The 27,198-nt window shown below is 38.7% G+C and overlaps 1 protein-coding gene across 1 annotated transcript in view; it reads left to right on the forward strand.

The window, feature by feature from the left end:
- Window positions 1–27,198, forward strand: part of LOC111142412 (additional sex combs like 3, transcriptional regulator) — a 150,275-nt gene that overhangs the window by 69,499 nt on the left and 53,578 nt on the right. Inside the window, exon 8 of the mRNA XM_022495480.1 lies at window positions 15,591–15,754. Coding sequence (XP_022351188.1) covers window positions 15,591–15,754 — 164 coding nt within the window. The remainder of the gene's footprint in view (window positions 1–15,590; window positions 15,755–27,198) is intronic.

A 27,198-nucleotide genomic window follows, 5' to 3' on the forward strand; every position in this document is an offset into this window, starting at 1 on the left:
GTGAAGCATTTTCAAATCGGGATGGTATTTAAGATTCCTCGAGGCATATTTATTTACATTTTGCTCTCCCCTCTTTGCCATTAAGTTGGTAATTCCTTGGGTACAGCGACCTTCCTGTCTGTCTTTGAGGTCCTCCCCGCACCCATTATGTCCCTCTCGTTTAGTAAGAGCTGAATGAGTTGTGAATGAATTGTGTTTAGGTAACTGAGGGGGGGTAAGTTTGGATGAATGAGGCATCCTGTAGGTTTAAGCATGCTTACACACCCTTGAATAAAAATGGTCCTGTACTCCTAGGAAGGGTGATTCTTGCATAGCAGCAGACACAGCAAAGAAAGATGAACCAGCCAACACCCAGTAGCCAGCCAGACAGGGAGAGCTGTTTCTCCCTGGCATTCTCCCCATCAGAGTCAGACATTTAATTCATACAGTTTTAGAAATGTGCTCTGAGCCATCATTGCCTTCTCTAGGTAGAGGTACCTGTATAGAACTCCTAACCTGTTGAAATCATTCTGAGTTAAAACAAATGGTGGAATCTTTTCTAACTGACATTGGTAAGGCTGAAACTAAATGCAGTCAAAATCAGAGGTTAGGGTGTAAGTCTAAATTGTCATCCTTATTGTGAGATTTCCCTAACAGGATATAAAATACTTCTCGTTGTCCTCCAAGTGCTTCCTTTTGGTCTGTGGCAATTCTCAGTCAAATTGCAGGCTACTCACCTTATTCAGGTAGCGATTTCACTTGGGTCTGGAACCTCATGCATTGTAGCCAAGGGCCTGGGGCGCTTCCCTGGGGAAACTGCTGGAAGAATGCACTACAGACCTCCTTCAGGTCCCTTCACATGCCAGCTTCCCTGGAGAGGGTGAGGAACACACAGTAAAAAATTACTGGGGGCGCCTGGGTGGCTTAGCTGGGTAAGCGTCCAACTCTTGGTTTCAGCTCAGGTCATGATCTCAGGCAATGGACACAGCGGGAAGTCAGCTTGAAGAGTCTCTCCCTCTGGCCTCTCCTCACTTGCTCTCTCTCTCTCTCTCTCTCTCTCTGTAAAATAAATAAATATTTCTAAAAAAATTATTGAACATTTGTATCCCTCAATCATTCTAGTCCTTCTGATGGTGATCTTGAAACTTTTACGAGAAATCTATCACTAAGCATGGGAACCTGTTACTACAAAAACATAGGTTTTTGTTTGTTTGTTTATTTTCTTTGGTTTGGTTATTCTTGTCCAGGCTTACGTATGAAAATTATGAGACTATTTCTCTGAGTGGCTCTCTGATTGAATAGACATGGTAACAGAGTGAGTGGGTGCAATTGAATAAAATAATGGGTCTAAAGACTGCTTCTCTAATGATGTTAAAATAAAAATAGGTATGTCACCCATTTTTACATCATACATAGTAGAAACACTGTTCTGATAAGCATACAAACAAATGCTAACAATATGTACTGGGCTCTTTTATTGTCAGAGGGCTTGCAAATTAGTATCATAGTAAATATTAGATCACCAAGTAATCAGGCAGTAGAAACCGCAGCTGGTGAGATGAAAGGTTGGTGACAGCTGAAAATTGGATTTGAAGTACGGGTTTTCTTTTCTTTTTTTTATTTTTTTTTAAAGATTTTATTAATTTGACAGAGATCACAAGTAGGCAGAGAGGCAGGCAGAGAGAGAGAGAGAGAGGGGAGGAAGCAGGCTCCCTGCCGAGCAGAGAGCCCAACGTGGGGCTCGATCCCAGGACCCCGGAATCATGACCCGAGCCGAAGGCGAGGCTTTAACCGACTGAGCCACCCAGGCGCCCCATGAAGTACGGGTTTTCTTGCCTCATCAGTAGCCTCTCTCCTGGCCTGAGCAAAAGATGGAACTCATTTAAAACTTCCCCTATGGAGCTTTCTGTTCTAACTCTGGCTACATTATCATCCCATGGTCTTCAGGGCACTTAGAGAATGGGTTGTAAACATTGAAAAAAAAATGTTTAATTATATTCTGTCCTTCTACTTGTTTTGTATTAATTTCTCACATTTTCCCCTAACTGAAATGTAAGTTCCTTCAGTTGGGGGTCATTGACCTAAACCAGTTTTTAATTATGCTTCTTCCTACCTGATCACACAGTAGGAGTTTAAAAAGTACTTGTTAAACAAATCTAGTCTCCTAATGGATTATCTCTGAGAGGTTTTTAATAAATGTCTTTACTGAGCCCAACTTCTAGGATTCATTCCAGTGTATTTTATTGGTTTAATCTTTTTGTAGTAAAGAATTACAACTTTGCTGGTTTCATAAAATGTTACAGACTTTTAAAATAAATCAATGAAGGAAAATTAAAATAAAATTCGAATAATGTCCCTAAATCCTATCATCCAAAATAATTTTCCCAGTGTTATATAAACATGATTTGACATCGTTTTTTATAATCACATGCGTATAACTCTCAGTGCTCATCACAAGAAGGGCCCTTCTTAATACCCTCACCCATCTAGCCCATCCCCCCGCCCACCTGCCCTCCAGCAGCGATCAGTTTGTTCTCCATAGGTAATAGTCTCTTGTGGTTTGCCCCCCCACTTTTTTCTTTCCCATATGTTCATCCTTTTTGTTTCTGAAATTCGACATATGAATCAAATCATATGGTATTTGTATTTCACTGACTAAATTATTTTGCTTAACATAATGCACTCTGCTCCATCTGTGTCATGGCAAATGGCAAAATTTCATTCTTTTTGATAACTGAGTAATATTCCATCATGTATCCATACCACTTCTTTATCCATTCATCATTTGATTGACATTTGGGCTCTTCCAATTTTTTAGCTGTTGATAATGCTGCTGTAAACATCGGATGCACATGCCCCTTTGAATCAGTATTTTTGTATCCTTTGGGTAAATTCCTATCGGTGCAATTGCTGGGTCTTAGGGTAGTTCTATTTTTAACTTTTGAGGAACCTCCATACTGCTTTCCATAGTGGCTGCACCAGTCTGCTTTTCCACCAACAGTGTAAGAGGGTTCCCCATCGGCTATAGCGGCTGTCAAAGAGGTTGCTGCCTGTGTTCTTCTCTATGATGTTGATGGTTTCCTGTCTCACATTTAAGTCTTTCATCCGCTTTGAATTTATTTTTGTATGTGGTGTAAGAAAGTGGTCCAGTTTCATTCTTCTGCTTTTGGCTGTTCAGTTTTCCCAACACCATTTGTTGAAGGGACTTTTTTCCCGTTGGATCGTCTTTCCTGCTTTGTCAAACATTAGTTGACATTATATTTGTGAGTCCATTTCTGGGATTTCTATTCTGTTCCATTGATCTATGAGTGTGTTTTTGTGCCAATACTGTACTGTCATGATGACTATAGGTTTGTAATAGAGCTTGATGTCTGGAATATTGATGCTTCCAGCTTTGCTTTTCTTTTTCAAGATGGTTTTGGCTATTCAGGGTCTTTTGTGGCTCCATTCAAATTTTAGGATTGTTTGTTCTATTAAAAATGCTGGTGGTATTTTCATAGGGATTACATTTAGTGTATAGTATAACATTAGTGTAGCATAGTATAGCATTAAATGTCTGTACTGCTTTGGGTAATATAGACATTTTAATGATATTTTTTCTTCCAATCCATGAGCATGGAATGTTTTTCCATTTATTTGTGTCATCTTCAATTTTTTTCATAAGTGTTATAGAACACTTAGTTTCTATTGAACACTTATAGAACGTTAGACTTTTTTTAAATATTTTATTTATTTATTTGATAGACAGAGATTACAAGTAGTCAGAGAGGCAGGCAGGGAGAGAGGAGGAAGCAGGCTCCCCGCTGAGCAGAGAGCCCGATGGAGGGCTCGATCCCAGGACCCTGAGACCATGACCAGAGCCAAAGGCAGAGGCTTTAACCCACTGAGCCCCTAGACTTTTTAAGTACAGATCTTTTACCTCTTTGTTTAGGTTTATTCCTCAGTATCTTTTTGTTTTGTGCACAATTGTAAATGGGATCAATTCCTTGATTTCACTTTCTGCTGCTTCATTATTTGTGTATAGAAATTCCACAGATTTTTGTATGTTGATTTTGTAACCTGTGAATTGACTGAAATAATGTATCAGTTCTAGCAATTTTGGGGGGGTCTTTTTTTTTTCTTGAAGATTTTATTATTTGAAAGAGAGAGTGCGAGAGGGGAGAGGGGCAGAGGGACAAGCAGACTCCCCCACTGAGGAGGGGGCTCAGTGTGAGGCTGGATCACAGGACCTGAGCCAAAGGCAGACACTTAACCAACTGAGCCATCCAGGTGCACCTTGATGGAGTCTTTTGGGTTTTCTACATAGAGTATCATGTCATCTATGAAAAGTGAAAGTTTGACTTCTTCCTTGCCAATTTGTATGACTTTTATTTCTTTGTGTTGTCTGAATACTGAGGCTAGGACTTCCAGTACTATGTTAAATAACAATGATGAGAGTTACCCAGTATAACTCTCAGGAACTTCCCTCTGTTATTCCTGACCATAGTAGAAAGCATTCAGTTTTTTCCCATTGAAGGTGATTTTAGCCGTGGGTCTTTCATATATGGTTTTTATAATGTTGAGGCATATTCTATCTGTTTCTACTTTGGTGAGAGTTTTTATCAAGAATAAAAAGTTGCTTTATGTCAGATGCTTTTTCTGCATCTGTTTAGAGGATCATATGGTTATTTTATCCTTTCTTTTATTAATGTGGTGTATCATGTTGATGGATTTGCAGATATTGGACCACCCCTGCAGCCCAGGAATAAATCCCACTTGATCTTGGTGAATAATTCTTTTAATGTACTATTGAATTTGATTTGCTAGTATCTTATTGAGAATATTTTCGTTCGTATTCATCAAGGATATTGGCCTGTAATTCTTTTTAGTGGGATGTTTTCTGGTTTTGGAATGAAGGTAATGCTGGCTTTGTGGAATGAGTTTGAAAGTTTTCCTTCCATTTCTGTTTTTTGGAATAGTTTGAGGAGAATAGGTATTAATTCTTCTTTAAATGTCTGGTAGAATTCCTCTGGGAAGCCATCTGGTCCTGGTCCTGGACTTTGTTTGTTGGGAGATTTTTTATTACTGATTCATTTCTTTGCTGGTTACTGTTCAAATTTCTTATTTTTCCTGTTTCAGTTTTTGTAGTTGATATGTTCCTAGGAATTTATCCATTTATTCCAGATTGCCTGATTTGTTGGCTATAATTTTTCATAATATTCTTTAATACTTGTTTGTATTTCTGTGGCGTTGGTTGTAATCTCTCCTCTTCAATTTGTAATTTTATTTATTTGGGTCCTTTCTCTTTTCTTCTTATAAATCTGGCTAGGAATTTATCTATTTTATTAATTCAAAAACCAGCTCCTAGCTTCATTGATCTGTTCTACTCTTCAGTTTGGTGGTGATTGTTGTTGTTGTTTCGATCACTTATTTCTGTTCTAATCTTTATTATTTCCCTTCTGCTGGCTTTAGGCTTCATTTGCTGTTTGTTTTCTAGCTCCATTAGGTGTAAGGTTAGTGTGTGTATTTGAGACTTTTCTTCCTTCTTGAGGTAGGCCTGTATTGCTGTATACTTCCCTCTCAGGACCACTTTTCTTGCATTCTAAAGGTTTGGGACCGCTGTGCTTTCATTTTCAATTGTTTCCATGTATTTTTTTTTTTAATTTCTTCTTTAACTTCCTGTTTAACCCATTCATTGTTTAGTAGGATGTTCTTTAGCCTCTATGTATTTGTGATCTTTCCAATTTTTTTCTTGTGTTTGACTTCAAGTTTCATAGCATTATGGTCAGAAAATATGTATGGTATGATCTCAGTCTTTTTGTATTTGTTGAGGCCTGATTTGTGACTCAGTATGTAATCTATTCTGGAGACTGCCCCATGTGCACTCGAAAAAAATGTGTATTCTGCTTTTTTAAGATGAAATGTTCTGAATATAGCTTTGAAGTCCATCTGGTCCAGTGTGTCATTCAAAGCCATTGTTTCCTAGTTGATTTTCTACTTAGACGATCTGTCCATTGCTGGAAGCAGGGTATTAAATTGTAAAATTACTGTATTAATATTAATGAGTTTCTTTATGTTTGTTATTAATTGACTTATATATTCAGGTGCTTCCACATTGGGTACATAAATATTTACAATTCCTAGATCTTCTTGTTGGCAAGACCCCTTTATTATGATATAGTGCCCTTCTCATCGTTTGTTACAATCTTTAGTTTAAAATTTAGTTTGTTTGATGTAAGTGTGGCTGCTGTGGCTTTCTTTTGATGGCCATCAGCATGATAGATGATTCTCTATCCCATCACTTTCTATCTGCAGGTGTCTTTAGGTCAAAAATGAGTCCCTTGTAGGAAGCATATGGAAGAGTCTTTTTTTTTTTTTTTTTTTTAAATCCATTCTGATACCCTTCATCTTTTGCTTGGAGCATTTAGTCCATTTACAGTCAAAGTGATTATTGATAGATGTGAACTTAGTGCCATTGTATTATCTGTTAAGTCATTGTTTCTGGAGATTTTCTCTGTTCCTTTCTAGTCTTTGTTGTTTTTGATCTTTCTTTCCCTCTCTAAATCCCCTTTAATATTTCTTGGAGGGCTGGTTTAGTGGTCACAAACTCCTTTAGGTTTTGTTTGTCTGGGAAACTCTTTATCTCTCTTTCTATTCTGAATGACAGCCTTGCTGGATAAAGTAATCTTGGTGGCATATTTTCCCCATTCAGCACATTGATTATATCATGCCACTCTCTTCTGGCCTGCCATGTTTCTGTGGAGAGGTCTGCTGCTAACCTTATTTGTCTTCCTTTGTAATACAGTTAGGGATTTCTTATTGTTTTTTAGCATTTTTTCCTTATCTTTATATTTTGCAAATTTTACTATGATATATCTTGGCATTTTCCTGCTTTTGTTGATTTTGATGGGAATTCTCTGTGCTTCCTGGAATTGGATGTCTCTTTCCTTCCCCAGTTTAGGGAAGTTTTTAGCTATAATTTTCTCCAATAAACTTTCTGCCCCCTTTGCTCATCTTTTCTTCTTCTGGGACTCCTATGATGTGAGTGTTATGCTTTATGGAGTCACTGAGTGCCCTAAGTCTATATTCATGATCCAATATTTTTCTTTCCCTGTTCTTTTCAGCTTCATTATTTTTCATAATTTTTTCTTCTATATCACTTATTTGTTCTGTTTCTTCCATCCTTGTAGTCATTATACCCAGTCAGTTTCACATTTCAGTTATAGCATTTTTATTTTTATTTTTTGGCCTGACTAGTTTTTAATCTCTGCAGTGAGGGACTTCCTGGTGTCTTCTGTTTTTCTCAAGCCCAACTAGTGTCCTTATGATTTTTTTTTTTTAATTCTGGTTCAGACATATTACTTATATCTGTTTCAATAAGATCCCTGGTCATGACCTTTTCCTTTGTTTAGGATGAATTCCTCTATCTTGGCATTTTGTCTAGGTCTCTGTCTTCTTCTCTGTGTAAGGAAAGCCTGTTATGTTTCCTGCTCCTGAGAACAATAACTTTATTAGGAAGAGGTCATACACTGTCCAGAGTCTGGCACTTCAGGAAGTGTTCCTGGTGGATACTGTTTGTACTCTGCTGCTGTGTTTTGGCTGCTCTTTCCCTCAGGTCAGTTCTCTGCAGAATTTCTACTTGCCTGCAGTGAGAAGTGTTTAGATCTTGTCCAGTGTGTGGCAAGTTTTACCCCAGTGTTTGCTGGGCCTGCTTATTAAAAGAGGCCTGATCCTATTTCCACTGGAGCTGAAGCTCTACTGTGGTCAGTAGCCTTGGTGCTTTGGCAGGGGTGGGGTTTGTGCTGGTCTTGTAGGGGAGGTGCCTGTTGCTCTGGCTCTCAGACTCACCCTAGTAAAGCAGCACCTGCAGAGTGCAGTGAGGTTAGGCTTGGTGTAATTGGCTCAAGCTTCCACTCTGGGTGCTGTGCGGCTCACTGAAGTCCGTCCCATGTTGATGGGTTAAAATGACATCAGCCTTCTCCTTTGTCCCCAGGGAGGGACACCTACTGCTGTCCAGGAAGCCCTCACAGAAGAGCAACAAGTCTCTCCTCATGTGTCCGAGGCATCCCTCAGATTCCTGCCTTCGCTTCTTCTAGGTCTGGGCCATCTGCTTGCCCGGCAGCACAGTGCATGTGTGTTTGATCTCAGGCATACTGGCTGTTTTAAAACTCCAAACTTTTGGGACCCAGTGCAGCGTGGACCCATGCGGTCCTCTGGGGAGGGTCTAGCTGCGCTGGGGCTTGTGCCATGTTGTCCCAGAAGGGCGGTCACTCCAGTGCACAGGAGCTTGCAGTTTAAAGGGCAGCATGAGTTCAAGTTAGATGCCCCCCAGAACCCCGTTGGGCTTCTGGTAATGGATAGGACGGTGCAGTGGCACCTGCTGGGTCTTTCGTCCCAAAAGGCAAAGCCACCTTTCCTAGATGCACTATAAGAAGGGAGAAAATCTCTCCCAGTGTATCCTCAGACTGTACCATCTATTCCCAGGCCTCTATCCCACTCCTCCATAGGAGCACCTTTACACCCACCAGGCTCTACAGCCATAGCCTAGAACTCGAAAACTCCAGGGTTTGTCTGGGTTGTAAACACTCAACACAATCAGCCCCCTAGTTTCTCCAGTCAGTGGATTTGGGGATGAGTTTTCCTTGTGTGAGGCCCTGTGCGTTGCTCGCTGTCTCGGAAGTCTCTCTCTCCCTCTCCTCTCTCTGCAATCAAGGCTTCCTCCCCTCTGCAGCAGACACAGTCCTTTTCTTCCCTAGATCATATCTCCATACCTGCTGCCCTCCACACTGTGGCCTCTTCTCTCCTTCCAGTTGTGCAGCTTGTTCTGTCGGTCCTCAGATCGATTTCTTGGGTGTTCAGAATGATCCAGTATTTCTTTAGCTGTGTTGGAGGAACGAGGCAAGCATAGGGTTCTACTACTCTGCCACCTTAACTCCATTTCTGGAGGCTGAAGATCTGAGATCAGGGTGCCAAACAGAGTCAGGTGAAGGCCCTCTTCTGAGTCAGACTTTGCTTATTGTCACCTGGTGGAAGAAAGTGATTCGACATCTCTTATTGCATATCTATAGCCAGAGATCATCTTAGAAAAACTGTGTTCACCATTTTCATTGAAAGTACTAAGTTTAATTAATTTTAGCTGAATAATAAAAAAGTAAAACCAAAAAAATAAAATTTCTGTATATTGCCACAAAATATATTCATATCTAAAATTCTCTCTATAGGTATTAAGATATGAAAAACTGAAATAGTGATTTTTTTTGGATACTCATTACAACATTGGACAATCTATTATAAAGGATGTATGAATAAACACAATTACAGACACTCCTACCCCCATGTTTTTGTTAGCTTTATTATTTTTAAACATCAGGGTTGCTAACATTTATGTTCTGTTTTGTAACCATTATCTCCATAGTTCTTTAACCTCGGTGATATTTTTTAATGCATTCAATGCTACCCAATAGACTCATTATAGACTCATTCACTTCATTTGTGAAGTCTATGTGGAATCACACTGTAGATGATTTGCTTTTGTCCTATGATAAATTTTTTCCCCTTAGACTGAATCTTTAAAGTCTGTTTTTCTCTGAGCTCTTTTAGAATCATTCCTCTCTAATTTCTTTGAGACAATGAAGAATTCTTTCATTTTGAACTCTTTTTATATTTCTTTGAGTAGTTCCTCTTGTAACAAAAGACCCCGGTCTGCCTCTTGTATGGGCTCCTTCCTTCCAGGTGAGTATTATGTCTGTGTCTCTGTGTTTGTGTATTTTATGCGTAAATCTTCTGTGGGTTCCCTTCTGGGAAATAGAAGTTTTTATTTTATTTTATTTAAGATTTTATCCATTTATTTGACAGAGAGAGACAGCAAGAGAGGGAACACAAATGGGGGCAGTGGGTGAGGGAGAAGCAGGCTTCCCACTGAGCAGGGAGCCGGATGTGGGCTCGATCCCAGGATGCTAGGATCATGACCTGAACCTAAGGCTGATGCTTAATGACTGAGCCACCCAGGTGCCCAAAATAGGAGTTTTTAAGCTTACAGACTACCTACCCATTGATCAACAAGAACACCAAAGTCTGCAGCCTTCTCAGATGGGTGATCTTTGAAGTCCCTTGGGTCAAAATAATAAAGAATTTCCCTGACCCTGATTGGACATATTCCCCATGATTTTTTTTTTAAGATTTTATTTATTTATTTGACAGACAGAGATCACAAGTAGGCAGAGAGGCAGGCAGAGAGAGAGGAAGGGAAGCAGGCTCCCTGCTGAGCAGAGAGCCCGATGCGGGACTCAATCCCAGGACCCTGGGATCATGACCTGAGCTGAAGGCAGCGGCCTAACCCACTGAGCCACCCAGGCGCCCTTCCCCATGATTTTTATCATGATTTTTATCATGAGGTCAGCCTAGTGTCTTCTTGTATGGCATAGATTCTCACTGTGGTAATTTGGCAAGTGATGCTTCTCTTCCCTCCTTCTCTGGACTTCAGCTACTTTACTTTCTCTGGTGTCCAGGAATTAGATACTAAAATGACATCTTTTTTTTCCTCTGAATGCTGTAGGGAGATGAGGTACCAGCTCTAATGAGATAAGACAATCAGATATAATTGGATTGTTCTTAAGCCAATTAAGAGTAAGTGTGTAAGGATAATTAAAATGGGATTAAACATCCTGTGTGGCTACAAATTTAGCAATAAGTTCATCTGCTCTTTGTTCCAAAATTATGGAACATGTTATTGTTTAGTTGGACATCTTTGAAATAGATTTTCTTTTGGTTTTGTCATTAAAAATTATGTGCCTCTCTGAATCTTCTTTTATCAATGATATTCTTAAAGATTTTGAACCATACTAAATAGTAATCTACAGCATAAGTACTGCTTTTCACATTGCTTACAATATATTTTTCGAAGTCTTACAATTTTCTTATTTCCGTAACATTCCTCCTCAGTCAGAATAACTCTTGGTAAATGACCTCAGCAACTTCATTTGAGATTATTTAGGCCATAAAGGAGAATTAAACAAACTCCTTTCCTATATTTCTCAACATTTTTGTCTCTAGGTTTTGCCTTTGCCTCCACTGCTGAGAAAAGAAGCTTCTCCCTAATTCTTCTCTCCTTATGTTGTTTTTTAGTTGTGAAATACTTTAAACATATAGAGAAATACAGATACTAATAAAGCAAGACACCTATGTCCCTATCTCCTTGACCAAACAAATGTTAGAGTTTTTCAGATTTGCTTTAGATTTTTTTTAAATGATACGACTTTTGTACTTTTTTGTGTCATATTGGTTGATGATGTTTTTTCTTTCTTTTTCTTTGTTTTTTATTATGTTCAGTTATCCAAGGTATAGAGTACTTCATTAATTTTTGATGTAGTATTCAGTGATTCATTAGTTGCTTATAACACACAGTGCTCATCACCACACATGCCCTCCTTAATTCCTGTCACCCATTTACCCCGTCCCCCACTTTTCTTCAAACAAACCCTCAGTTTGTTTCCTGGAATCCAGAGTCTCTCATGGTTTGTCTCCCTCTCTGATTTCTTCCCATTCAGTTTTCCCTCCCTTCCCCTGTGGTCCTCTGCACTGTTCCTTATGCTCCATATATGAGTGAAATGATATAATAATTCTTTCTCTGCTTGACTTCTTTCACTTAGCATAATCCTCTCCAGTTCCATCCATGCGGATGCAAATGATGGGTATTCATCCTTTCTGATGGCTGAGTAATATTCTATAGTATATATGGACCACATCTTTATTCATTCATCTGTTGAAGGACATCTTGGCTCCTTCCAGTTTGGCTGTTGTGGACATTGCTGCTATGAACATTGGGGTGCATCTGCCCCTTCTTTTCACTGTGTCTGTGTCTTTGGGATAAATACCTAGTAGTGCAATTGCTAGGTTGTAAGGTAGCTTTATTTTTAATGTCTTGGAAAGCCTACAAAACTAAGAAGCAGCCCATGGAATGGGAGAAGATAATTTTTTTTCCTCTTATACTGTTCTTGTTTGTCCTTATTTTGAAATAAAGGTATATTAACTTGATAAAGTGAATTGGAAATATTTCTTTATAAACCTATTCTCTAGAATATGTACAAAATGGGAGAGTTCCTTAACGGACTGATAAAACTCATCGTCAGGGCAACTTATATATTCTGTATGTATGTGAAGTGGGGAAGATTCCTGTTTATCTATTTTTTTAAGTTTCTGCAAATTTATTCAGGTTTCCTATTTTAAATTAAACTTGAATATTTATAAACCTGAAAATAGTTGGTCTTCAAAGATATTGGATAAAGTCACAGTATTTTATTATGACACTTAAAATCCATTTTTCATTATGTGCCATGTATACTATATCTAGAATTATGTCCCTACCTTTCATTCCTCTATATTTATACCAAGTCTTATCAGAGATATATCTATTTCATTAGTCTAATACAAAAAAAAAAACAACCCTTTTTTTGGTGTTGATGGTCTTCATTTTCCTTTTCTATTTCATGAATGTATACTCTTATTTTTATAATCCTTCCTCCTTTCCCAAATTTTTCTTATTTGTTTATTAACTCCTTGATTCATACACTAATCCTTGAATTTTCAGTATTTTTTTCCTACTCTGTAATAGATACACTTTATCTTTTAAACTGAGTTGCATTTCACAAATTTTGGCATTGTTATTTAGAATCCAAATATTTTCTAATTTCTATTAAATTTTCTTCTCTTTAGCTTATGAAATACTTAGAAATGTGCTTTTGAGTGTCTAAATATACAACAGATGTGGGAGGATTGGAGAGTTGCTGTATTTGTGTTATTGCTACCTAATTAGATGAAATTTAATACTGTTCATCATTATTTGTAGAGACTTGCTGGCCAGTTTTTGTGTGTTTTACTGTTCCTTGAGTGATGACAAACATTGCTTTCTCTAACAGCTCAGTGCAATGCCTTATGTTAAATTCATTGGTTCAACATTGATTATTGAGTTTTTAAAATTCTCTTATTAAGACAAGTTTTTTGTCTGATGTCTCAATTTCTGGTAGAAGATGTTAAGACTTACCACTAGCATCGTGTAATGGCACTTTCCCTTTTAAGTTCTCTCAGTTTCAAGTTTTTGAATGATACACTGCTTAAATGATTGCAGATTTAAGGTCATTGTATCTTCTTAGTGAATTCATCCTTTTATGATCTTTCTCATCCCCAACAAGGTTTTCTACCTTTGTTTATGTTGTCTGATGTTAATATTGTTATATTATTTTGTTGTTTTGAGTCTCAGCCTACTAAGTGTTTATTTCATTTTCATCCATTCCTTATGATTTTTAAGTTTATTTCTTGTAAGCAGCATGTAGCTGGATTGTATTCCTTTTTAAATCTAGTATGAAAACCCATTTATATTTATTTTTATTTTTGGACTTAATTTTTAATTTTTCCCCCTGCTTTTATTCCTTCCATTTGATGCATTGAGATTTCCTTCCATGCACTTATTTGGAAATATCACTCTTTCTTGTTGCTTCTAATGGTCACCTCTAGAGCTTTAACCAAGCAAAGAACTAGTCCAAATCTCTCCTTCCCAAATCAGACCGGGGTTTATATAACATTCTCATTTCAGTCAGCTGTCCCATCTTACATGCAGTTATTTTCCATTTTATTTCCTCTTTATTTAACTTATTTCTTTTATTTAACTCTCACTGGTTCTTAGTATTATCCTTCAAAGCTAATATTTACTTGGACCTGCTCTGATCTATTAGTCTCTTAGTTGACCATGGCTTCTGCAACCCATTTATTTCTTCTTTGATTTAATTTCTTCATTTGTTGCGAACAGCCACTAATGATTATTTTAGCAAGATTCTCTATTGAGTTTCCTTTTTTTTTTTTTTAAGATTCTTTATTCATTTGAGAGAGAGACAGAGGACAAGCAGAGGGGAGAGAGAGAATCTCAAGCAGACTCCCTGTTGATTGTGGAGCCTGACTAGGGCTCATTCTCAAGACCCTGAGATCATGACCTGAGCTGAAATCAAGCTTGACTGAGCCACCTTGGTTCCCCAATCCTGAAAATGTTCCTATATTATTGCCATCATCTAGATTGATGCTTATATTCTCTTGACCCTTTGAAGATATTCTACTGCTATTATTCATTGATAAAATTTCTGTGTCTTATTATCATCCCTTTGGATGTAATCTGTTTTTCTAAAAAATTGCTATAAGATACTCTTTTTGTTTTTGATGTTTTGTAATTTCAACACATCAGATGAAAGTGGGTGTTTGTCCTTCTTGAGATTTGGTATATTGCGTTATCCAAGAACTCGTAATTTTTTCGGTTCTAAAAATGTGAGCCATTAGCTCTTCAAATACTGCTTGCCCTCCATCTGCTGTTTTGAATCTCCCATAGATGTTCATTCTGACTGCTCATGCCATTCCCCATATTTCTTCACTATCCTATTTTGACCTGTCATTTTTTTATGCCGCATTCTAGATATTTTCATCAACTCTGTATTTTAGTTAATAATTCTTTCCTCTTCTGTGTCCATTACTTTTTTTTGTTTAAAAACTAAATTTTCATTTCTAGGTTTTCTGTCTGGTTCTGTTTCAAAGTTGCTTATTCTTTCATCATAGTTCCCTGTTTACTAATAATGACTTTTATTCTGTGTTTTGTCACTAATTATTTAAAACAAGAGTTGGCAATTTTTTCTGCCAAGGGCTGAGTAGTAAATATAGGTCATGCAATTTCTGGCACAACTATTCAACCCTGCATTGTAGTGCAGAGGCACACCTAGGCAGTTGCTAAACAATTGGGCATTTACTATGTTCCAGTAAAACTTTATTTACCAGAACAAAATTTGGACTGGATATGGCTCATGGGCCATAATTTGCTAACCCTTGATTTAAAATATACTCTATTAAAACAGCTCACATTCAAGGTGTTCTCTTAACTCAAGTAACTGAAAGTAATTCTTCTCTTTGATGCATCAACTGGCTGTTTGTTAGAGTGGATTATCTTCTTGTATGTCGTAATTTTGAGTTGTGAACTCTACACAGAGCCTTCTGTTGAAGCTCAGTGTACCTTGAGTTGTAGAATTATCCTTCAAAGTGTGTTGGTATTTTAGACCTTGAAACTAATATTTTTAAAAAGGATTGCTTTTTAAATTATTACTCTCAAAATACCCCGAGTAGGAATCTTTTGAACTAATCCGGTGCTTAGTGTTCAGCCTGATATATGGGAAATCACACAACTCTGAACTAGCTATCAATGCCTCTGTTAAAATTAACAGAACTCTTAGTATTATTATTATTTATCTATGGTCTTATAGAATCTATAAAAAATTGTAGTTGTTAGCATTTATGCTCCCAAAGTTTTTAAAATTCTGCTTAATTGGAAGACCATAATTAAAATACTTCTTAATCTTGACATGGTGCTACTTTGACTAAAATATATAGATGGTATTGAGTGAAGTATACATTATGAAAATAAAATACAAGTAAGACAGGACAAAAACACAAAGGAGCTTTGGAGAGTTCTTTCTGAAATGTCACTTTGTAAAGTGACAGCATTAGATGTATTATTGAATATGTTCAATATGTAGATATATGTGTACGTACATGTGCGTGTCTTCCCCAATCTGCAGTGAATTAATGCTCTTGCTTGTTTATCACAGGACACTTGAAATGGACCAAAGCTGAGGACATTGACATAGAAACCCCAGGATCTATTCTTGTCAACACTAACTTGAGGGCATTAATAAATAAACATACGTTTGCTTCCTTACCTCAGCATTTTCAACAATACCTCCTGCTTTTGCTCCCAGAAGTGGATAGGCAGGTAAGTGGGAGTTTTAAGACATTTGATATTAGTCACAAGGTATATTATCATGAAGTGGCAGTTCCATTATCAAAGATGACTGATATGTATGTGGACCGTTTCTATAACAGTATAGTCTATTTATAATATATAGACTATGGTGTGTTTAATTTGCCAAAACAGAACCATTTTTATTATCAGTAGAGAGCCAATTCAAATTTTAAAATACAGCACACTGCTGTGGAGTGAAAACAACAGACCTTTCCACATTGGAAAGGGAAAACAAAGAAATCAAACATTCCATTATCAAATAAATCTTTGAAGTAGCTGCTCCTTTGCCTGGAGGGAATATTGAAGTGCAGCAATAAAAAGCCAGGGTTTCTAAGAAATTATGTAAATGTTTTTATTCTCAACTCTTTCCAAAAAGCATTTAAAATTTATGTTTGCAGTTGCCTTCCGAGACTCTATCATCGTGAATATGATTGCCTATAAATAATCACCTTTTATCTTTTTTTTTAGTATAACTGGAAATGCTTTAAGTTTATTTTTGTATTTTGAAAAGCCTCTAAAATAAGGAAATACAAATATAGACCCATAATAGCAGGCATCAATCATCTTCTAAAGCTGTTTCCTTAGAAAAGGAAAAAATATTTCATCACATAAACTTTTATTAAATTTCACAAAAGTTATTAAATGGCAACTAGGAAAAATTTCCTTGTGATTCTTATTTCAATAAATTTTGACACTGTATATAGTTTCCAGTTGATGGACATAATGTGTATGTGTTTATGTATTTGCATTTCAAAATGAGAGGTACATCCGTATACTGAAATCGGCGAGATTGATTCAATATTTCCATATTACTTTGAATAAATTTTCTTAGCTTTGTATTTGATTCCATTTTCCACTAACTTAGCTGCCTTCTTTCATATATATTTAAAGTGTGATGAGCTGTGGTTTTCTACCACTCATATGTATCTCTTTGGTGGAGATTATTGTTCACATTTAGAAAAAGATTATTTTGATTTGGGGTACATTTCTGTTTGGGAGTTTGCCTTCATTCCATGAAAATTTATGAAAATTTGCTTAATGTTTACTATGAATATGCTATGTTTTAGGTACTTTGGAGTAATGGAAAGACAGTAAGTGCCTTTTAAGTATTTATTGATGATTAAGTATGCTTTAGTTGGATACATAAGTTATATTTGTGAATAATCAAAATGTGAGGTAGAAGCAGTTAAGACTAGAGGGAAAAGCACAAGGTATACTGAGCTTTCATAGGCAGAAGGGAAAAATCGGAGACAAATTTAAGGTCCTTGCATTGGGCCTTGAGATGTAGGCAGGATTTGAATAAAATAGATGGAAATCTATCAAGTGAAAAGTTCAAAGATACAAAATCAAGAGCTATTTTCATGGGAGTCTGGATTGTAGGAAGAACTGTGCAAAAGAATCTGGACAGACAAATTGGAATTCAATTTTTGAAGATTCCTTGAGTATGAGGCTAAGGAGTCTGAACAGTGTTCTCCCTGTGTTTGCAAAGCCACTGAGGGCTTTTGAGCACAGCTGTAATAGAGTAAGATTGTTGCTTTTTAAGAAAATTATTCTGGCAGTATTGAAAGGGAATGTAGAGATGGGAAGCATAAAAGTGGGAAGGGTTGTTAGGAAGCAATTTTAGTTGTTCCAAAAAGGCAAAATGAGGGCTTGAATTTGGAGAATAGTGTTGAAATTAAAGAGGAGGAAGATAATGTGATGATCACCATCATTATCGAGTGGTAGCACTTTTACATTTTGTCCAATAACACTTGAACAAGGTGTAGGGAGAAGCCACTCATCACTCGGGTTTTAAATTTGTGCAGCAGAGAACTGCGTTTGGAAGTTAAGAAAAACTTTTTTAGGGGGGATTGGTGAAAGAGACTGATTTATTAGCTCTAGAGCTGTTTCCTTCATCTCAGCACACGAGTGGTTCACCTTGTTTACAGTTCTGTCCGCAGCTCCTGGGATAAGATTTGGCACACACAAGGTACCGAATAAATCTTTTGGAATGAAGAAATGACAGACTGCCCTAGGTTTAGCCAAATATTTCGGTAACCCAGAAGGCCAGGCGAAGCGTAGTATTTTTTCCAACCTGTAGCAATTTCTGTTCATTTCTTCCAGTCAGCATGAGAAGTGAAAATGAATAAGGCACAGTAGCTGTCCTCTGGTAACAACTAGTCCACCAGCAGATTACTCAGGCAGTAGTTACGGAGTGTGTGCTATGTACTCTGCACACTTTGCTAAATACAGAGGATGAAAGGGGAGAAAGACCACCTCACGCTGATCTACTAGTAACGATCTACTACGCTCGTTACTAGGTTAAGAAGGCTAATAACTGGGCAAACCAAATTAGTGTAAGACCAGGAAGAGCAACACAAATGTCAAAGTAGACTTTTAAAGAAAGTCTTCTGTAGGTACAGAGGATGAAGACATTTTAATCAGAAACTAGTACTGGAGAAGATTTTATCTGTGGAAAGGATACCTCAGTTGAGCCTTGAAGGACTAGTAAGTGTTTTGCAAGTAGAGCCAATGGTAAGTGAATTCTGTAGAGGGAGAGCATGTCATTTATAAAGATCTGCTGCTTGTGTGTTCCAGAAGATTTAGTAGTTCTGTATGACTGGCTCCTCCTATGGGGGGAAAATGGGGAGCCCCTCTGCTGACAGGGAGTATGGTTTACAACTTTGGTGACCTGGTTGCAGGTTAAGCTCTTTGAACTTTTTCTGAAACCAGTGGATGCCATCATAGAGTTTTTCAAATGAGAAATGACCTGCTTACAATAATGTAAACAGATATTTTCATGCCTGGACATAGGGGAGGGAAAAAGGATAAATGAAGTATGCTCCGTATTTTCTCCTAGGAGCTAGTAACCCTGTGAATGATGGATTGGACAGGCAGAAAGATAAGACACAGTGAAACTGGGTAAGAGACAATTGCAGTACTTGAGATATGAGATAACAGTATGACCTTGGGCATTGGCCTTGGAAATGAGAAGAAAGGACTGAATTCCAGACATAGTTTTCAACCTACTTGAGTAGGAATAAATGACAGATTGCCTGTGGGATAGCGTTGTAAAGGGTCTAGAAGGCAACTGGGTATTTTATCTAGGGTGACTTGGGAGAACTGAAGGGCTCTATGGGCCTATCAACCATTTGATACCAAGAAATTTAGGACTCCGTCTCTGCGTGCCTTGCTGGAGGTGAGCTGACGCACCCTCTCTCCTGTCAGGAAGGGGCAGGAGACTTGATGTAGCAAGCTCCCCGGACTGCTGCTGTTTCAGTACAGCTTAGAAATATCAGTGGGGTTGAATACCACCACTTTCTGGGCCAGAATGACTGGAAAAGGCATGCAAATGTGAAGCTAGTTACATGGATTTATTTGAACCAGTGGAAAGTACTATAATTCTAGGAGACACCTCAGAATTTCACTTGTATGAAAGCTTGTCTTTATGTATCTGTACAGAATGTGAAAGTCCCGGGTTTCTTGTTTCCTTCCTTTGACTCCCCCGGTTGCTGCCAGATTTCCCCCCTGAAGCAGTCCCTACCAGCCTCTGTCTGACTCTAGACCATAGAAAGCTGGGGATCATTCAGGAGTTACATCTTCAAATATGGAAGCTAGGTTTCCCATTCATCTTAGCAGTGCCAGTTGTCATTCTGCTAACCTGTCTGGTGTTTTGTTTTTCTGTATTTCTACTTTTCTGTCTTTCATAAAGGCCTGCTTATCTTACATTTCATATATATTAACTTTCAGTTGTTTTATGACATTTTCACAACTAGCTTTATATGTATTTTTACTCTCCTTTACACATTATACTGCAAATAACAGAAATACAACTCAAACTGCTTTAAATATAAAGGGATTTACTGGCTTAGGTAATTGGAAGATAGAACTTAGAGTGGGCTCTGGTTGTTGGTCCTGGGATTTACTTATTGTCAAGAACCCCATTCATTATTATTTAATGAATTAATTTTAAAAATTGTCTTTCTTCCTGTTGGCACTGTTCTAATCCCCCCCTTTTTTGTTGTTTTGTTTTTGTTTTTGTTTTTCTAATTCCCTTTTGGGATAGGATGGCTACCTGAATCAAAAAATGGGTACTTGTTTCTTGGTTCACATTCATGGGGAAAATGCTTCTGTCCTAGTATTTCAAGGAAAAGGTCTCAATTCACACTACTGGTACTACTAAGATCACATGACCACTTCTTAAACAATGCCTCTAGCTAAGGAAATGGAATATGCAAATTGTTTAGAGCCACTAGACCTACCCTTGAACCTCAGTGTGCTCACCATCTCAAGTAAAGGGCGCACTGTGATAGAGGTCAGGGCTACTTTAGAAATCTGGTATTCAGGAAGTTACGTTAGAGGATATGCAACTGGGGTGGGGGAGAACCTTGGCAGTTCACTAACAGTGCCCACTCCAGGGGGTAGGTATTGAGTTTGGCTTTAGCAGGTTGGATTTTCTAAGATGCTTCTACTGTATAAAATGTTGAGAAGTAATTATACAGGTTTCAAAACTGAAGGAGATGGAGTTAGTTTATAAAATCTACATAGATAATGGTGTTAGCTATGGGATTTGATGAGGCTACCAGATATAGTCATCCCAGAGGAATACTGTATTTATGAGAGGGTGTGGATGAGAAAGAGTATGGGAAGGAGCCAGGGAATAGACAGGAAATAGCGAATACTTCAGAGATCGTCAAGTGCAGGTTGTAGACTGCCAGCAGTGCCAGATGGACGGTAGGAGGTCAGTGGGGAGTAGGTTGGATATCTTTCCTTTGCCCTTCTAGATCCACCTTTCAGCCTTCTTCACTCTGCTTTGCTGTAGGAGGCTAAACCGTATGGACTAATGCACCAGGGGGACATATGCCTTCTGTATTTTTTTTTTTAATTTTTAATTAACCAGACACTTTTAGAAATTTGAAGATACATTAGAGAATTAGTTTCCAGCCTGGTAATCCTTCCAGGACCCCCCTTCCTCCAATATATTATGACTCTAATATATTTGCACCTGGCACCTATTCGTTGGCACATAATTTTTATTTGTCCCAATACTGATGATGTTTACTTGATCATTTTGATTAAAATGTACCTGCCAATCTTCTGCAGTACAAAGTTACTTCTTCCCTCGTATTTAAATAGTATCTGGTGAGGAGGTTCTTTTTAAATTATATAAACATCCTTTGTCTTCAGACCTTCAGTTTATTCATTTATTTGTATCTGTACGGGTTCATTGTTTTTTATTTCTTCGGTAGATTACTATGCTTGAATTGCCCCACAGTTGGTCACTGAGAGCCTGTCCAAGCTGGCTTCTGTATCTTCTGAGGTCTCCATTGCCTTCAGATCACTTCATTATTTTGAAGCACACCACATTGTCCCAGTCTCTTATACTTTTCTTGCCCAGGCTCTGGAACGAACCCTTTCTTCAAGGAGCCATGTTTCCCTCGAGTGGAGGATGGTACTTAGGAATCAGGAGCTCACAGCATGTGTGCTCTGTGTGTGTGTGTGTGTGAGACTACCTCCTAACCTCTGTGTCAGGGAGACAAGGAACATCTTACAGAACAAAAAGCATAAGTCTTTCAAAATGTATAAACACAACATAATTTATATTGACATTTATTTCTATATCTATGTCTCTATCTTATAAACCAGGAATTTACCTCCAGTCCTAATCTAATACCCCACGGTTTATTCTAGATTTCTCTCTTTCCATAGCCGACACTGACAGTGAGAAACCCTGTTATTACTCTTAATATATCCAGATATCTGGTTAATCCCCTTATAGGTAGCTCCTCTTCCATACTGCCCCGTGGATGGTCGTCTTTACTACACTCAGGCCTGGACTCCGTGGCAAGTTACTTACCCACCCATCCTGCTGAGGCACTTTTCCCTTCCAGCTTGACCTCTGACACTACATATCAGGCCGCTCCTCTGTGTAGGTGGTGTTCCTCACCGTGCAATGGCTCTGCAGCTCCTCTCCGGGCTTCCCTCCGTGTGGATACTACCTCACCCTGCTAGGCTCTGTGATCGCACTTTGGGCCATCGTGCGTCCCTCTGTTCCTTTTCTGGCATAAGGGCCTATATTGTTTTAAGCTTCAGGCCTGAATTATTTGGAAGCAGGAAGAGAAGGCCCCATGGGTTTTAATTGGGTTCAGCTCTAAGGGAGCCCCAACAGAGCTTTGGGCTAAAGAAGAGTGAGATTGAGCCCCTCACCAGCCCTGTGTGCTCAGCACATGATGCATCCATCAACCAGCTCCTGTCAGAAGGTCTTCTCCCTGTAGCTCTCTTCCTGTCCAAGTTCTGACAGACCCTTTCTCCTGGTACCCTTCAGGTCCAGTACTACTTCCCATTATTAGCTTTAGTTTCCTGAACTATCTTTGGTGGTTTGCTGCACCCTGACCATATCTTTCTTTGTAAGTAGTCCCTTTAATCTACGCTCTTTAAATGATGCTAACTTGAATGAGCCATCTGTGCCTGCTGGGACTCCTGACTGACAGACTTTATGATGATGTAGAATAATATGGATACAGGCGAATTCTATTGGTGCAGGGAAGGGATGGATATATATTTCTTTCATTCATTCATCCAACCAATGTTTACTTAACACCTATTATGTGCCAGATAAGCACTGATAATACAAACACTAATAGAGTAACAGTTCCAACCCAGAGAGAGGTGATGGTTCTTGAAGGGAGACAGAGATATAAAAGCCTATAGTTACAGAACTAGGCCATGGTGGTGGTATACACATTGTGCTATAGGAGCAATGAGGAGATAATCGTATTTTATAGGTAGGAGTTAGAGAATGCTTTGAAGAGAATGTGTCACCTAAACTTCATCTGGAAATATGGAGGAAGTTTACCAGGAAAAGGAGTGTGGTAGGCATTCTGAGTAGAGGAGACCGTATGTGCCAGTAATAATAGTGATGATATATAGTGCTAAGCCTCCTACATCAATTATCACTAATTCTTGCTGTAACTCTCTAAAGAGTTTGTATTATTAGCCCCTCTGTATATCTGTGTGGAAATAAGGATTGGGGAGAAAAAAAAGGATTTACCCAACTTCTTCCAAGTAAAAACATAGGAACCAAAATTTGAACACAGATTTGTCCATCTCCAATTTCATGCTCTTTGTTCTGCATGGCGTCCCTTGCCCTCCAAACACAGGCAGAGAAGTACCTGCTCCCCATCAACAAAGAAATTGAGATGGAGGGGTACAGAGGGAGTAAACTGAGTTTAGAAGGGGGAGGTTGGAGCAAAGCTTTTAAAAAAAGGCCTTCTGTGTCAGTGAGCAATGTAGAATCTATGAAGATTATATGTTTGGAGTGTGACATTGTTAGATTTATATTTTAGAAAAGGATTCTTTTGAAGGAGTGAAGCGTGAAGTAGAGGAGAGAGATTCTCCCACTTTCCACCTTGCTGTGCTTTAGTCATTCTGTCTTCCTTCCTGCCCCTCAGACCTACACCTAACCTTCTATTCCTCCTCACTGGGCTTGCTGAGAGCACTGCTAGAAAGGCTTCAGGGCATCTTGGGGCAAGGTCCGCTTCTTCTCATCCCTGACAGTGTCATCTCCTCACTGTCTTTTCTTGTCCTCCTTCCCATGTCAAGTAGCCTCTACAGTTGTTCTCTGACTTACTTTTCTGTTTATTTCCCTCCCAGCACTCCATCATTGTCAATAATTACTTGCTTTTGGATTTGTTCATTTGTTTTCCCTCATGAGAACCCAGGACAGTGGCTTTGTGGCTTTCTTCTAGACCCTGTGCCTGGCATGTAGTAAGGGTTCAGTAAATGTTTTTTGAATGAATCAATGAATATAGGGTAGGAATCCACTTAGAAGCTAGTGTAACATGTCCGATAAACCCAAGCACATAGCCAAAACCATTAAAGAATGAAAAAGAAAGGCCTATTTCACGAGACATTAGTTTGCTATTGTGGCCATAACAAAATACCACAGATTGGGTGGCTAAAAAAAAAATTTATTTTCTCACAGTTCTGGGAGGCTGGAAGTCCAAGATCAAGGTGCTGACGTGGTTGGATTTTCCCGAGGCCTGTCTCCTTGACTTGCAGAATAGGCTCCTTTTTGCTGTGTCCTCACATGGCCTTTTCTCCATGTACCCACATCCCTGCTGTCCCTTCCTCTTTTCGTAAAGACATTAGCCATATTGGATTAGGACCTTGCCCTACGACCTCGTTTATGCTTACTTTCCTCTGTGAAGGCATTGTCTCCAACTACAGTCACCCTGGAGGCTGGGGCTTCAACAAGAGAACAGGGGGTGGGGTGGGGGCACAAGTTAATCCAACACAGACATTTTAGAGATAAAACCACCAGGACTTGGTCATTGGATTTGGGTGAGAAGGAGGATTTAAATATGTATTTCAGGCAGTAAGTGTTTATTGCACATTTGAGAATAGCAAAAGATTGTTATGTCTTAAAAGCCAGGGTAGATTTAAACATGTTTTTGTCCAAAAATTGAGGTTGTCAATGGGAGAAATTGAAGATAGAAGAAAGAAGATTTGAAAAATTGACCAAGTTTTAGAATAGATGGGCCGGGACTATACTGGAGAAGAGGCTGGTTTAAGGGGGGAAAAAGTACCGATTGCTAAGATGAGAGAGAAGAGAAGCAGGAATGGAGGAGGGAGGAAAACCCGAACAGGAGGCACAGAGGGAAAGTGAAGGACTTTCAGCTGCGCGGTGGTGTGTTTGCTCAGCCACTAGAGGCTTATGGGTGTCAGGAGAGTACCAAGGCTTTGGAAGGCAGCCTGAAGGGTGGTTCTGAGGGTCCATCCTGGTGAAAAAGTGATTGCTTATCAGCCTTGAGGCCCAATGTGAGGTTAGATGGCAGTGGGTCCTGCTGGTCTGCTTCCATGTTTTTCGCTCCAGCCTTGCTAAGGATTTGTGTCTTTGACTTGGTACTAGATGTGCCAGGAGTTGGATTTTGCTAAGACTGGAGATTTTTCAAAAGCGCACATTGAAAGAGCTGAGAGATTTTAGGGGACTCTGAGGTGCTTGTTGGAATGGTTGATTATGGGGTCCAGACTTTAGGGAGAGAAGTTAGGGTTGGGGGCTGGAGTGAGTGGAGGTCTCAGGGAGAGGAAAACATGGCACCAAAGGAAGAAGGATATGTCGTTGAGTGAAGTAGTATAGGGTCTCAAAATAACACACTTCAGGTGTAATCAGGTTTTGGTAAACACATAGGTCAAAACTATCTTTTTGGCTACCGCATGTTGGTTCAGAGATCAAACCCAAAGAAACTAAAGGGTGAGAGCAGTGTTAGTCAACACTAGGGAACAGGGAGAATTGTAGCTAGTTCTTCCTTCAGTTCCCAGGTAGGAATATTGCCTGAATAAATTCAGTGCTTATGTTTGTAGCCGGACATGCCTTGGTGCATAACTCTCTGCAAAATATGCCTGGATAATTTTTAAAACTTCCTTGCGTATATACATAGCAGATCCCTCCTTTCTTTAAGAATTTGTACTTCATGGGGCTGCCTGGGTGGCTCAGTGGGTTAAGCCTCTGCCTTCAGCTCAGGTCATGGTCTCATGGTCCTGGGATCGAGTTCCGCATCGGGCTCTCTGCTGGGCAGGGAGCCTGCTTCCTCTTCTCTCTCTCTCTCTCTCTCTGCTTGCCTCTCTGCCTACTTGTGATCTCTCTCTGTCAAATAAATAAAATCTTTAAAAAAAAAAAAGAATTTGTACTTCATAAACTGTATCTACATGGAACAATGCTGTGACCTTTTAAAATATACATAGCAGTCGGCGTATTAAATGTCAACTAAAGTGGAGTCATATTTAAGTTTTTATTACACTTCCCAGTTGAACATCACTGATGAATAAGTTGTTGTCGTTTCTGTCATCTGTATCATTTTTAAGTAATGTTCATCTCTGCCTCCATGTGGTGGTACTGGGACTATTAGGGCTGTTTCTCCAAACACTGGCAAGACCATCCCCCAACTGCTTCTAAATAAATTATGCCTATTATTTTTGTCCAAATGGTAATTGCAGCATTTCAATCCATTCTTACTAATCTCCCAATTTTGTTCTGCATTCGTATCTGTGTCTCTATGGTCTGTTAAATGACTAGCCACGGAAGGATATGTACTGTGTAGGCTCTTTAAAATCCTATCTAGCTTTGTGCTCTTCAGGTTTTTGCACTCATTGGCAATAATGCACATAATTTTAACTGTGGAGAATGTCATTAAACTAAAATGGAGCATTTACACAGTTCCTTTTGCAGAGAATTTTGGACTAGGAAAATGAATGTGTGTGTCAGACGTTTTACAGCACATGAGAATGTGATTTATTGATTTCTGATGGCTCTGTTGGCATCGGTGTATATATTTAAAGAAGTCATGCAGCCTTTATAAATGCAAATGGGAAAGGGCTTTCCATCTTTTTCCTCCATGGAACTAGCTCATACATTTGCAATAACTCAGGCTCCTCTTAGAGATTGCTCTATGTACTGTATATATTGATTTAAAAATTATACCGTTATTTTATTCTGCAAATAATGTTTATAATGAAATGTCAATTTACCTAACAGATTATAGAAATTCAAAAGTCTTAAAGATATGAAAAAATACTGGTATCTTAAGCCTTTAGGTAAAAAGTAAGTGTGTACTTGAGATGTAATTATTTTAATGGAACTGACACTAGCTTTTTTTTCCCCCTGCTCCTGAAAGCATATCTTAAAGTACTTAGAAAATCCAATATTCTTTCTGGCCTAAGTCACTTACTGGCGATAGTAGATCAGACATGGCCAAAGATATCCTCGCGGACCACGCCTGATATTTCCATGCTCGCCATTTGAGCTTTATGCTTATGGAGGGCAGTAATACTATCTGGATATTATCCATGTCTTAGCTACCTGGATAGTTAACATCAAATCCTGTTTATCAGTATCTGCTTCAAAGTAGGTCAAATAATGTATAAGACTGGATTGAAGTACTTATGTGCAAGTAATTGCATGTCATAGGCAATCTGACAAATGGAGCAGATTTCAATCCTGTGCATAAGGAAGTTAATTGAGGAACCTGCATTCATTTAGTCTGGAGAACATCCCATTCTGTGCATGAAACCACTTTCTTCCTCCTTTATAGGCTTTACTGCGCGGCAACCTCGTGGCCCAAAAGGCCGTCTTTGGGCATGTGTGATCAACTACGTATGATCAGGCATACTGGATGATTAACTGTTTGGTACTATCATTTAGTATTTACATAATCACCTTTGTTTTCATCTTATGTAGGTTTTAAGATAATATGTATATGTGTAATACTTAACTCCGTTTAATGAGAATGGAGAGCAAGGAACTTTAACTTTGTTTCATCACACAAATGAATAGAGCTTGAGAAAGGGAGTCATGCAGATGGCAGATTACACATTAGTGCCTGTGCCTGTCATTTTTAATAAGGGACGTTCTAATGTCCAGGTCACGACAGACCATT

This window comes from Enhydra lutris, unplaced genomic scaffold, assembly GCF_002288905.1.
Source record: "Enhydra lutris kenyoni isolate GAN:26980312 unplaced genomic scaffold, ASM228890v2 scaffoldscaffold8, whole genome shotgun sequence".
NCBI classification, from domain to species: domain Eukaryota; kingdom Metazoa; phylum Chordata; class Mammalia; order Carnivora; family Mustelidae; genus Enhydra; species Enhydra lutris.